General features: G+C 43.2%; 1 protein-coding gene across 5 annotated transcripts in view; it reads left to right on the top strand.

The window, feature by feature from the left end:
• Window positions 1-14,270, top strand: part of NUP214 (nucleoporin 214) — a 101,967-nt gene that overhangs the window by 2,227 nt on the left and 85,470 nt on the right. For all 5 annotated transcript variants that reach the window (XM_059410519.1, XM_059410518.1, XM_059410516.1 and 2 more), the window contains exons 2-11: window positions 847-1,042; window positions 1,621-1,772; window positions 2,609-2,807; window positions 3,469-3,539; window positions 4,635-4,698; window positions 5,161-5,264; window positions 7,400-7,506; window positions 8,436-8,502; window positions 11,596-11,722; window positions 12,757-12,918. In XM_059410519.1, the coding sequence (XP_059266502.1) occupies window positions 847-1,042; window positions 1,621-1,772; window positions 2,609-2,807; window positions 3,469-3,539; window positions 4,635-4,698; window positions 5,161-5,264; window positions 7,400-7,506; window positions 8,436-8,502; window positions 11,596-11,722; window positions 12,757-12,918 (1,249 nt within the window). The remainder of the gene's footprint in view (window positions 1-846; window positions 1,043-1,620; window positions 1,773-2,608; window positions 2,808-3,468; window positions 3,540-4,634; window positions 4,699-5,160; window positions 5,265-7,399; window positions 7,507-8,435; window positions 8,503-11,595; window positions 11,723-12,756; window positions 12,919-14,270) is intronic.

The raw sequence follows: 14,270 nt of genomic DNA, 5'->3' as shown, positions 1-14,270 counted from the left end.
TTTGGACTTGTGTTTAGATGTCCTCATACCATCTAGGTATGTTTACAGGTCTGGAATATTAAGAGATTGACTATACCTGCCCTCTTCTGTGACGGAATTTTGTTTAGTATTTAATGCACCTAAGCCAGTTCTTGGGATTTGGTTATCATCCTGGGATCATTATTTCCATGAATATATGCATATATTTGTTGAGTACTGCACTGGAAGTTCAGGCTAACAGTGTATTTGGGTGATGCTTTCAGTATTTAACAACAGTTTGTTTGTTTTTTTAAAGATTGTATTTATTTACTGGACAGATCCCAGCAAGGGGAGCAGCAGGCAGAGGGAGAGAGAGAAGCAGCCTCCCCGAGCAGGGAGCTTGATGTGGGGCTTGATCCTAGGACCCTGGGACCACGACCCAAGTTAAAGGCAGACACTTAACAACTGAGCCACCCAGGCTCCCCCTTAACCAGAGTTATTAAGCACCACTGTGGGTCACATGACCCAGAAAATAGGATGAAATACCATGAAATAGGACAAGATTATGAATTAGAATGTGCAGCACATGTGGTGGTTAGGACAATAAAGTTGGAATTCAGAAAAGGAAAGATCAGTATGAGCTGAATTAGTTAAGGAAGACTTCACGAAAGAAGTTTTAAAATTTTATTTCATTCAGTCGACATTAATAAGCCCTATACCAGGTACCACAGTGGGCACAGGAAGCTTAAAAACCACTGAGCCACATATCCCTTGGTCTCAGGGTAATACTCATTTTGTTATACTGGAATTAGGTCTATTGGAATATAATGACAGACATGATCATTTTCCTCTTTTCCCTGAGTTGATCTTGGTTTCTTCCCTCAACAGGATTTTCAGTTTAGAGCACTGAAGAAGGTGAGAATCTTTGACTCACCTGAGGAGTTGCCCAAGGAACGCTCGAGTCTGCTTGCCGTGTCCAACAAATACGGCCTGGTCTTTGCTGGTGGAGCCAGTGGGTTGCAGATTTTTCCTACGAAAAATCTTCTGATTCAAAATAAACCTGGTGACGATCCCAATAAGATAGGTATGTTACTTAATTTTGTTGCACGCTAGAGAGAGAGGTGTAGTGAAGTGCTAATGTGGTGTCCTTTCCCAGAAATCGTTCTAGGATATAAATGAAAACTGGTGTTACTCGAATAAGTCCCAGCCAGGATGGTGGAAGCCTTTCTGGTTGTTCTCTTTGGTTCTTTGATGAGTTGTTCCTCTGAACTCAGGGAAGAAGAATTGACCATTTTACCATGCTTTTATTTTTGCTCAGTTGAACCTGGGTTTGGGATGCCTAGGAGAAGGGTTTTGTTGCCTGGCGTTCTAGTTTGCGCAATAGTACCATCCAAACAGAGAGGAAACGTCGTTGCAAAAATATGGGTACAGGACGTTATTGTTAATGAGGGTAGCAGCCACAGTTTGCCTAGGTCATACGGGGAAGAGTCTGGGAAATTTAATGCATCACTGTCCATCTGTAAGAAAGCTAAGATTTAGCTGCATGAGCAGGTATCAAAGTGTGCTCGTATGTTTACGTAGATGTGAAAATTGTTTCACACAGACCCGGGTAAAGGGCTTATGGCTTATGCTTCTGCTTTGTCTTTTTTTATGTTTTCTTAGTTGATAAAGTTCAAAGCTTGCTGGTTCCTATGAAATTCCCGATACACCACCTGGCCCTGAGCTGTGATAACCTCACACTCTCCGTGTGCATGATGTCCAGTGAATATGGTTCCATTATCGCTTTTTTTGATGTTCGCACATTTTCAAATGAGGTAAGCTACCAGCAAACTGTAATGTCAACATGAGACCTAAAAAGATCTTCTGGTATTGAATCATAATCTAGAATTTTCTGGGTTGACCGTTGGAGTTATTTTCTAGATTGAAGTATGGGTTTAAAAGAAAATCCTTAACTGTAGGATCATAGATCCTTGAGATAAAAGGGACTTCAAGAAATTCTTTCATAACATCTGCCCCAGGGTGTTTTGTTTCATTTACAAATGAGACAGCCGGAGCCCAGGGATCCTTAGGTGGCTAGCCCAAGGTTGTAGAATTAACAGTAATGTCAGAAATTCCTACATCCTGGGTCTCTGACCACTTCTGGTAGTGTTCTTCCATTCCAAGCAGTTTCATAATGAAAACTGCCACTAATTTGAGTGTTTATCCTGACTGTCTGCCAGGCCCTGTGCTCTGTATGCCTTGTCCTCACTCAATACGTATCACGGCCTCACAAAGTACGTGCTATTATCTTCATTTTATAGGTGGAGAGACAGGCCCAAAGAATTTAAACATCCAAGGACCCAACACTATTAAGAAGCAGAGCCAAGATTTTAATGTTACATTTGCTCTTTACTGATTAATTTGCATTTGTGTATTCCCCTGCTGGGAGTCCCTCTAGTGTGCTCAGATAATTGATTGCAATTTTTCAGAGTTGTGTTGAAATCGTCTACAACAAATAGACTGTTGTGTAGAGCTCATTTATTTTTGGTCATGGAGAAAAGTGAACTGTAGTTTGAGAAAACTTGCACGTTCGATGACTTTCCTCTATTAAATATCTATGTGTTTATTAATTTATCGATTTATTTTTGCTTCTGGGCATCTGTTCTAAAAGGCCAAACAGCAGAAACGCCCATTTGCGTATCACAAGCTTTTGAAAGATGCAGGCGGCATGGTGATCGATATGAAGTGGAACCCCACCGTTCCCTCCATGGTGGCAGTTTGTCTGGCCGATGGCAGCATTGCTGTCCTGCAAATCACAGAAACAGTGAAAGTGTGTGCGACTCTCCCTTCCACAGTGGCCGTAACATCTGGTGGGTAATAAAGGCTTTCACTCCGTAACATACAGTAATGGTGACCTACTTAAAAATTAATTCCTGGAGATAAACGCAAGTGGGCTTTTCATTTTGTGTGTAGTGGTCTGGTAGAAGTGGAGAGCATTGTTTATGGCCGTAGTGAATGTTTGAAGCCATGCAGCAGACATGATTTAACTTGAATGTGTGTGGGTTTTCTGGGGAAAGAGATATTTTGGTACAGCTGGTTTAGAGATGTGTTTTTGAGAGTGATTGTTTCTGGATCCACAAGAGCGGTGGAGAGTACGCTGAAAAGCATGGGGAAAGCACTACAAATACTGAGTATGAGTAAGAGAATGATTTCTTGATACTTGAAAACCTTTATTCTTCTTTAAAGATTATAGAGTTTTCTGTACTTTCCAGCTTTCTGGACGACACTTGATTGAAAAAAACATTTTTAGAAGTTGATTTAATGGCCTAGTGATGAGTTGTAATTGGTTTGTATTGTCAAAATGATTTTTTTTTTTTTTTTTAATTTTGCCAAGTAAGGATGATCCTACAGCCTTCCATGGACTGACAGAGGATCATGAAGTGGTGATTATATGGCTGTTTCAGTACAGACCTCACTGGTGTGCTCCATTCTCTTCGGTTCTTAACTGGCAGCATTTTCTTCTTTGCTCAGTGTGCTGGAGCCCCAAAGGAAAGCAGCTGGCAGTGGGGAAGCAGAATGGAACTGTGGTCCAGTATCTTCCCGTAAGTCTTGCCTTGGACTTCAGGCCTTTTCTTAAGTTACCCACTGTTTTTTTGGGATGGTTTGGGGGTTCACTGGTGTTCTTTTCTGTTTAGATGTAATTTATGCTCCCTGCAACAAATTCATCAGTAAACAAGCAAATGCAGGAAAGAGCGGAACTCTTCTAAAACGCTCTGTGTTTTATTTAGTGACAGCCTCCAGACTTTTCTGGATGCTTATACAATATGGTCTGTGTATGGATGTGTTACTAAACATCTGCCATACTATTTGTCTGTTAGCTGAGCCCATCTGAAAGGTCAGTTTCTCCAACTATAGGCACCCACGACAGTGGATGCCCCGTCACTCTGTCGTCCTCTCCTGGGGGTCTTCTTGAGATAATAGTCACAGATATTCTTCAGTATAAATTGGCGAAGAATCCATGTATGAAAAAAAAAAAAAAGAATCCATGTATGTTCATTCAAGCCTGGATGGAAAGGAGGGGTCTACAGGCAGTACCAAGGACTGTGCTGCTGTGCATTCCTCTTCTAGAGACCGTTCTCTGTGGGTGTAAAGCAGGGAATGTAGTGGTGTGGGTTTGACCTTAAAGTTTTATTTCTTGTTATTGCAAAAAGTGGTTATATGAAATTTGGTACATATTCTTCTAGGGCATTAGCCTGTCAGAAGATAATTGGCTTAGTTTTATTGGTTTTCTCTTGTCTTTTTTTGTCTTAAACGTCATACTTTGTCAGGGTCTTTTTTCCAGTGTATTATCTATGGAACCGCTTCATTCTTTTGAATGACTGCATAGTAGTCCACTGTGTAAATGTACCGTAACTTACTTCTCTGTTCCAGTGCTGGAGGCTGGCTGTGTCAGTGTGGGTGGCTTTGCTAAGATACACGGTACTGGCTTGAGCATCCTCTCTCTCTACACCTGAACACATTTGTGGGAAATTTCAGGAGGGCAGGATCCTGGATGTAGTCATTCACTCTTCCCAGCGTTCAGTCTCTCCTGGCTGGGAAGATGAAACACAGTGCTTTCTGGGGGGAACATGCTGGGTTTGACAGAGTTTCATTGGTTAAGGTTTATTTATTTGACACCCCCCCCCAATCTCTTTCAGACTTTGCAGGAAAAAAAAGTCATCCCTTGCCCACCGTTTTATGAGTCAGATCATCCTGTCAGAGGTAACCCATCTGCTTTTCTTACTGAGTTGACCTCTAATGCGATGACAGTATTGCAGAAATTTCACATCGTGTGATGCGGCTACATGCCCATTCAGGAAACTGTTAGCACCTGCTGTGTGAACACTTCCATTATTACAGTTAGCTAATTAATTCAGCATAACAGTCATCCTCTGGTAGATACCTCTGTCTTGTGGTAAATAACAGTAAATGGATCCTGATTTTTTTATTAGGATTTGTTCAAAATTTGCCCTCATTGTAATCTGCCAGAAAAAAAATATCACTTTGGGAGGAATTTGGGCTTCTTGAATACTTTGTATTTGTGAATTGTGTTTAGTCAGTGAAATCTGGACCTTTGTTAAAACTACAGCACTCTGGGTTTTTTTTATCCATGGGCTGTTAATTTTTTAGCATACAGGAGCTACTCCAAACATAAGATACTTTATCAGAGTTCGTGTGTTTCAGTTCTGGATGTGTTGTGGATTGGCACTTACGTCTTCACAATCGTATATGCTGCTGCAGATGGGACCTTGGAAACGTCTCCAGATGTGGTGATGGCTCTCCTCCCGGTATGTGTACGAAAGGGACATTTTTGTCCTTTGAGAATCATAGAGATCCTCTAATAAAGTTCAAGCCTTTGGGTTCAGTTTCTTTTTTTTGCTGGTAGGGTTAGTACAACTTTAAGTGTAAAACTTAAATGCTGTACCATTGGCCTGGGGGCCAAAATTATGGTGTCTGCTTACAGCATGTTCTCCTGTTTAGTCATAAGATAAAAATAATCCTAAAAGTTAACTTTTGCTTATACTGGAAGCTGCGAGTCCTGGTAGTTGTTAACCTGATAGATTTTAGGAAAACAAGAAAACACCTTGATTTTTTTTTTTAAGATTTAAAAAGAATTTTTTTATCTGGGAGTGAGAGTAGAGTGAGTGAAAGAGAACACGAGTGAGGGGGAGGGGCAGAAGGCAAGGGAGAAACAGACTCCCTGCTGAACAGGGAGCCCAATGTGGGGCTCAGTCCCAGAACCCTGGGATCATGACCTGAGCCAAAGGCAGACACTCAATTGACTGAGCCACCCAGGTGCTCCAACATCTTGATTTTTAAAATTCTCTCACCTATTTATGTTTATCTGATGTTTATCAGATGCCTGCAGCGTGCCAGGCACTGCTTTATACAGTGGTGACCTGGCAGAGTCCTTGCTTTTGTGGATCTGACATTCTGATGAGTGTGCTAGTTAGCGAGTAAGTGTAGAGCAAGGAATGGGAAGGGTGAGGGAGGGAACGACGAAGCAGAAGACGACAAGGGACGGAGGACAGAGGTGAGGTGTGCATTGGGTGCTCAAGGAGCCGTTGGAGCAGAGAGTGGAATGACCTAAGTCATTTTGAAATGAAGGAGTCATTTTGGAAACGGGGAAGAACATTAGTAATAAGATCTATGAAATGTTACTAAATTGCAGGGGCATTTAAAAAAAAACAAATGAGGTAGAGCTTGTCTTTTCAAATCACTATTTGCTCTCAAAGTCCAAAAAAAATTTACAGATACATAAACAAATGTCTAAATGTAACAAAAGTGGGAGTTGCACGAGTTACTCTGTCTTGCAACCATGTTTTACTTAGTGGGGAATTGTGAGCATCTTTCTAAGTCGGTGAATACAGTCTATATCTGGCTTTTTGGGCAGATCATTTCCTTGTTTCCTTCACTGTTGGATGCTCATGTTGTTTTCAGTGTTCTCCTGTTCTAAGGAATACCACAATGTGTTCTTTGATGTGCATTTTATGCAATTATGTTTATTTTTTAGGATAAATACCTAGGAATGAGTTTGGTTGAGTGGTAGATGCAGAGCTTTGCCAAAGCGTCTTTTACAAAAGTTGTGGCTGTTTATATATCTCCCACCAGCAGTTGCCCCACACATGTATCAAGTTGCAGTGGTACCTTTTTTTTTTTTTTTTTTTTTTTTTTTAAAGATTCTATTTATTTGAGAGACAGAGATCACAAGCAGGCAGAGAGGCAGGCAGAGTGAGAGGAGGAAGCAGGCTCTCTGCTCAGCAGAGAGCCCGATGCGGGGCTCGATCCCAGGACCCTGGGATCATGACCTGAGCCGAAGGCAGAGGCTTTAACCCACTGAGCCACCCAGGCGCCCCTGCAGTGGTACCATTTTTAATCTTTGCCAGTGACATGTAGAAAAGGGCCTTGTTTTTATTAAGTCTTGGGTTCCTGATAATGTTGAACTTTCAAAATAATGTTTATTGAGGTCCTTACTTCAAGAGCTTATAAAAATTTCCTATTCCCAGGGATAATATTAGCTCTAGCGTTTCTGGACTCTTTCTTAGGTTCCATGTCTTGGTCTAGAGGCTTTACATGTATCATTTTGTTCCACATTTAAGACAGCCTGTGGAGTGGTTCAGCAGGCCCACCACAGATGTGAGAAAACTGTATCAGACAGGCTGAGCAATCCTTCCGTGCCGGTCCCACGGCCAGAAAGTGACAAAGCAGTTGGGAGTCCAGTTCGGTCAGTGGCCAGCATTCAAGTTGCCCAGCTACTCACCTCTGCCTTTCTAGTATGTTGTGTGTTCGGACGTAGGTTTTTGAGGGAATTTTTTCATAAAACACAAGTGATTTTCTTTTTCGAGATCCTTATCTGTGTAGCATTAAAGAAAAATTGCACATGGGATTTTTTTTGTATGTGTTCTCCTTCTATTTTTTGTAGAAAAAGGAAGAAAAGCACCCAGAGATCTTTGTGAACTTCATGGAGCCCTGCTATGGCAGCTGCACCGAGCGGCAGCACCACTATTACCTCAGCCACATCGAAGAGTGGTGAGCTGGGAGCCAGCAGGGCCGCCTTCCCTCTCGGTCGGGCTCTGCCCACAGTGCTGTGCTCCAACTTCACAATTTGTTTCTTTTCTTCTTTAAGATTTTATTTATTTATTTGAGACAGAAGGAGCAAGAGAGCAGGATTAGGGGAGCAGAGGGAGTGGGAGAAGCAGGCTGTGGGAGAAGCAGGCTGTGGGACTCGATCCCAGGACCCCAGGATCATGACCTGAGCCAGAGGCACACACCCAATCGACTGAGCCACTCAGGCATCCCTAAAATTATTTTCTGTAGGAAAGGAGAATGGAGAATTGAGATGCCCTTGAACATATTTTCCTCTGATGCTGGATAATTCCTCTCTGACTAATTCCGTTTTCCCAATCTTAAATTACCTAGATCGAATACTTAAAAATCTTAAAAACCCTCTTTTCTCAATAACCCCAGTGAAGACTTAGGGTAATATTGATAGTTAAGGAACATATTAAAGTTATTTCTCACAGAGGCAGGGCAAGGGGTCATGGGGGATAGGGAGGAAAAAAATGAAACAAGATGGGATTGGGAGGGAGAAAAACCCTAAGAGACTTAATCTCATGAAACAAACTGAGGGTTGCTGGGGAGTGGAGGGGGTAGGGAGAGGGTGGCTGGGTGATGGACATTGGGGAGGGAATGTGCTATGGGGAGTGCTGTGAAATGTGTAAGCCGGAAGATTCATAGACATGTACCCCTGGGGCAAATAAAATATTATATGTTAATTTAAAAAAAAAAAAAAGTTTTCCTCTGAGAGCGAAAGCTTTCCCTTGATAGATAGATAGCTAGAAGCAAAGCTTCTACCGGATTATTCTGTTTGGAGAGTAGTCGATTATTGGAAATTCTGACTTGATCTTGTCATGTCTTTGACCTTCAATTTAATGGTCTTCTGCTTTTCTTCCTTTAAGGGATTTAGTGCTGGCTGCGTCTGCGGCTTCAACAGAAGTCAGTATCCTTGCTCGACAGGCAGATCAGGTAAATTTCACTCTTTGGTCGCTTTTCTGGGGTACTTTTCTAAGAAAGATTCTGGAGAGAGTTAACTCATGGAGAAGGTTTAGATGAAGCCTGCTCCGTTTGGATGAGTTTCTGTGTGAGAGCAAAGCTGACACTTGGCCGATGTGACAGAATGCTTTGGGCCAGGTGGCTTGGATATCGCGTTGGACAGATGTGGGTTTCAGACCCAGCAGCTCCTGCACTGTCATAAAAAACCCTTCTGTCCTTTCCAGATCCACCCCCAATCTGTGGAAAAATATACGATATAATCAGCTTCCCCCAGGAGCACATCTGGGTGTATAGGAGGGTTTTTTTGCCTTGTTCTGTTTTACCATCTTGATTTTCTTCCTGTTGCTTGAATCTGCCCCTCTGATCAGTCACCTCTAACCCATCCTTGATTAATGGAGAGAAACATGCAGATCGTACCAAATTGTGACTCAGCAGCAATACTTTGTAGTTCACTTTGAAAAACCAGCAGAGAGCTAAAAGCACTTGTGTGTGTGAGCGCCGCCTCCTTTTTCGCACTCTCTCCTCCTTGTTGACTGGAGTCGGGCTGAGCTGACTGTGCTAAGCCATTCCAAACCGGGTAGGTTATGCAGGGTGACCACAGAGGGATCTGATAAAAGGGAAGTTTTTCTTCCTTTATTTTTTCTTTAAGATTTATTTATTTATCTTAGAGAGAGAGAGCATGTGCATTAGTGCAGGGGGTAGGGACAGAGGGAGAAACTCAGGCCGACTCAGCACTGAGTGCAGAGCCCTATGCAGGGGTCCGTCCCACAATCTCAAGATCGTGACAGCTGAAACCGAGAGTCAGGTGTATAACTGACTGCCCCACCTAGGGGCCCTGGGAAACTTCTTAAAACTCTGCCTTGAGTTTAAAGACGTTGTGTGCACCCCCACACAGAGACTTAGGCCTCTCCAACCATTCGGGATTTATCCCTCATTCTCTGGGTGGCTAGGCAGTCCACTGTAAGTACGTGGCTTTCTTAGTGTCTAAGATGGTCCACTTTGGGGTCACAGGCCAGAGTTCAGCGGTCTGATGTGAAGTTTTAGATTGTCTTTAGTAACGGTTTTCTAAGAACACAACTATTTTATGTTCTGAAACATTTAAAATATACTTGTATATTTGTTTCCTATCAGGGTGATTTATGCATGTGGCTAAAAAAGTCCAATAATAGAAAGCGCTTATAAATGAAAAGATCAACGCTGCCCTACCCCATCCTTATCCAAACCTATTTAGAGGGGACCTTTTTTAACTTGTCAATTTTTACTTTTTTTTTTTTTTTTTAATTTTTATTTATTTGAGAGAGAGAACATGAGAGAGAGGGGGAGGAAGCATGAGTAGGGTGTGAGTGGGGGGGAGGGCAGAGGAGAGGGAGAAACAGGCTCCCCACTGAGCAGGGAACCCAATGCGGGGCTCCATCCCAGGATTCTGGGATCATGACCTGAGCCAAAGGCAGATGCTTAACTGAGTGAGCCACCCAGGTGCCCCATAAATTTTTACTTTTCAAGGTTACCTCCGTATCTCTCAGTTGGTTAAGCGTTTGAGTCTTAATTTTTTTTTTTTAAGATTTTATTTATTTATCTGACAGAGATCAGTAGGCAGAGAGGCAGGCAGAGAGGAAGGGAAGCAGGCTCCCCACTGAGCAGAGAGCCCGGTGTGGGGCTCGATCCCAGGACCCTGGGATCACGACTTGTGCCGATGACAGAGGCTTTAAGCCACTGAGCCACCCAGGCGCCCTGACTCTTAATTTTGGCTCACGTCATGATCTTAGGGTTGTGAGATCACGCCCCATGTAAAGCTCTGAGCTGGGCATGGAGTCTGCTTAAGATTCCCTCTCCCTCTCTGCACCTCTAAAAAAAATAAATAATGGTCTGCTTCGTCCCTAGTCAGTGATTATTGATTTTAGACCTTATTACCTATGTGGCAGGTGAGAATATAGCTCACATATGGCCCTTAAATCCTTATCTTTCCTCTCAGAGAGGTTCTAGCACTATTGTAGTTCCTTCTGTTGGTTTCCTTTGTATCTATAAGTAATGTTTTTTACTTCATTTCTTATGGTGTCACCATACACAGTATCTCTTGACCTGCTTTGTGAGAGGACTACTTTCTCCCCCTTGCCTTGAGTGTACCTACCCCCACCTCCCAGCTGTTGCCACCTGCGGCTTGTCTTTTGCAAAATCGAAACTGGTACCGTTGGCATTCTGTTCTATAGTGATTATAAAGTCTTTTTTATTTTGTCTTTAGATGGTTTTTCAAAGTTGAAGTCAATTTTGTTTATGTTTTGTTTTTCAAAGTTGAAGTCAACTTACTCTCAGTATAGCTAAGTCATGGGTGTGATTATGTTCCCTTTCGTAAACAGCTTTTTGATTTTCTGTTATTCATGGAGCATTATTCCCTTTTGATTCATGCTGGCCAATTTTGGTCCACACTGAAAGTTAGGTAAATAGAGTGATTTTAAAAAATCATTTATTTGCAGGAATACAGCCCATTCAAGCATAGACAAAAGCAGAAGGGGAGTTTATGGGAAAGAGTTAGTGGTTTCTCAAGGACCCCAAAGGCAGGAAGAGGGGCCTGTGCGAGGAACTGATGCCAAGATCTGGAAAGACAAGAACTAAGGGTAACTCTCTCCATGGACAAGTGAGCGTAGGGCACCTGGCCAGCTTTGTAAGCCACACTGCTCAAGACCATGGTAGCAGTCAACCCGAGTTCCTGGTACCAGTCCCACATTTCGAGGAGCAGCTAATAATTGGTTGGTGCAAGTATTAGATTCATCCACCATTTTTAGGAATCTCCCTAGTTGGGGTGGATGGTACCTCGGAAAGTGTTCCTGATAGTGGTGATTTATTCACAAGGCACGGACTTGTTCTATGAGGAGCACATAGGTTGATTTGGAAAATGAACGCCTCACGTGCCAGGATGCTCGGGGCTTTTAGACTATCTTCCCAGATTTCAGAGTTGAGTCAACACATTAAACCCAGTGACTTGTCTTTTCTTTTCTCCTCTTTGTACAATGGGAGAACCAATGCAGAGCTCTAACCAACATAGCGTTTTCATCTTCTACTTTTTTCCAGATTAATTGGGAATCTTGGCTCCTGGAGGATTCTAGTCGAGCTGAACTGCCTGTGACAGACAAGAGCGATGACTCGCTGCCTGTGGGAGTTGCCATCGACTATACTAACCAAGTGGAAATCACCATCAGTAAGTATGGCCTGATGCAGCTTATGCAGACGTGGTCTTCTGAGTATGGTTGATATTTAAGTCCAGTTCGTCGTATTCCTGGTAGAATCTACCCCGCGGGGCGCTTTTAACTTCTGTAGCACGTTTCCACTTGAAGAATGATAGAGAGTATGTCTTGACGACTTGAGATTAACTTGATGGACATTTATCGATAAGACAAAAGCCAGTCTGTGTGTGTGCGTGCACGCGCACATATCTGTATGTGCTTTCGCATATGGGTGAAATCTAGAACAGGGGTCTCATTCCCCGGTGGTTTTGCACAGGAACAGCAGCACCCTCGTCCAGTCCTGCATAGCAGTTTTTAGTGTGAAGACATGGGTCAGAGAATGGGGACCTCAAGCACTTGGCTTCCAAAGTGGGCCTGAGTGTGTCTTCTCCCTGCTGGAGGGTGGCAGGGCTGCACACGTGCCACAGAACACGGAGTCTCTGCTCTTCGGTGCTTCAGTGTAGAGTGGTGTCCTCGTGAGCACCACTAAGTTCCTTCCTGTCCTTTCCCTGGGCAGGTTATTGGGTCTCCTTAGTTCACTTACACTGATTCTCTTCAGTCTTAATTGACAAAACACATGTTAGGATTCAATTGTGAATGAATATAAGGTAGTTTGATTCACTTCTCTGTGTCCTTCTGTGTGTTTTGCTAAGTGTCGCTTTTCTGCTAGGCCAGGCCTCTTGTAGACATGCCTGTCTCAGTCAGGGGAACATCTTAAACAGTGAGAGACTCGTAAGACTTGCGGGAGCTTAGGGACAGTCACGGCTGCCTTAGTCTGCTGGAGCTTCCCTGCGGGGTCTGGCAAGATGGTGGCAGTCCATAACAGCAGGAGCTCTCTTTCTAGAGCCAGTGCTCCCGAGGCTACTCGGGTGAGAATCAGATCAAATGGACTTGAACTACCGTGGGGATGAGTCTGCTACTCGCCTTCTCGCTCGGGGCGGTCTTTCTCTTCCCACCAGTCACTTGATGGCCTGGCTCTTTTTTCACTTGCACTTTCTTTTTTTAACAGATGATGAGAAGACTCTCCCACCTGCTCCAGTTCTTATGTTACTTTCAACAGATGGTGTGCTTTGTCCATTTTATATGATCAATCAAAATCCTGGGGTTAGGTCCCTCATGAAGACGCCAGAGAGGCTCTCATTAGAAGGAGAGCGACAATCCAAGTCATCAGGTACGTGCCTCTTCCTGCTCTGGCACAGAGGGAATACCAGGGGCTTGTTCCGGACCGTTGCCGAGGATGAACACTGTGTAGGGATGCACAGTGGTCCTCTTCATTGGGCCAGTCTGTCTTAATGAGGCTGGGACTAACTTTTCCTTGAGCATACGCACATTCTTGCATCCCACAAGCTTTTTTTTCCAACCTTTACTTTAGGGAAAAGGAAGTCCAGCCAGATGGATCCCATCAGGTCGTCTAGCAGCAGTGTCCTTTTACAGCACCCTGTGTTCTCTGGTCTGAATCCTACAGACATTGCGGTCCGAAGGGATTGTACATGCATGCGCTGAATGCCGTGTAACTTACGAATGTCACATTCATTGACAAAGCGCTTATGGAATGTATCATGAAAATGCACTGTATACTTTTTTATTGTTTTTGCATGAGAAAAAAATGTGTACATAGGGAAAATACTAGAAAGGTGCATATTAAAATCTAAATAGTGGTTTTATCTGGTTGGTGGGAACATGGAGATTTTGTTTTTGTTTATATTTAATTTTCTTTAGGTTTCTTTTCCTCCTCTTTGAAAATATTGCTTAAGTAGTATGTGATTCTTGGAGGAAAATTAGAAAATACAAAATCATTTCGGAGCCCATCAGTCATCATCAGTAGCCGTAGTCAACATTTTTGGTACAGAGTCTTTATACACATAAATGTGCCCATGCAGACGCTAATCTGTACTTCCACATTTTTCAGTGATAGTGTATCACCTGCGAGAACTAGATATAAAACATTAAAAGAGGATTGTTCCATATTTTAAAATATCACCACTTCTCTCTTTGAATTCCATGACTGTAGCTGTCTCTGGCTTTTAAAAAAAAAAAAAAAAAGTGTGGTGGGACCAGTTCTCTATCTAAGAAAAAGCATGTTGACCAGCTGGCTTGGGTAAGGCTGACAGTGTATTTTCTTTCTGCTTCCCAGTGCAGAGTGCGTCATTCATAAACAGAGCTGTGGAGACACTTGGGCTCCTGCTGTTTGGCAGTGCGAGCCCAAGAAGTAAACAGGGACCAGGCAGACCCTGTATTAGTCTTGTGCTGGTGTGTCTCATCACCCACAGTGTGGCCTCCGAGTTGTTTTTTAACTTTAAGCGCTCCTGAGTACCACCAGTTACACTCATTTGCACGGTCGGTCTGTCTGTTCACAAGCAGTACACCTGTGGGGTTGGGAGCCTGCAGGATGATGTTTGTTTCTGAGCACAGTTCAGTGTGAGGGACTTTGCAACTAGCCCATCAAACCCCCAAACACACGGAGAGGCTAGTTTTATTTTTCGCCACTCCTAGAGAGAGCCCCGTCTTCGCTCACACGTGGTC

Source organism: Mustela nigripes, chromosome 9 (genome assembly GCF_022355385.1).
Source record: "Mustela nigripes isolate SB6536 chromosome 9, MUSNIG.SB6536, whole genome shotgun sequence".
Taxonomy (NCBI): Eukaryota; Metazoa; Chordata; class Mammalia; order Carnivora; family Mustelidae; genus Mustela; species Mustela nigripes.
This window is presented reverse-complemented; position numbering and strand designations above follow the sequence as displayed.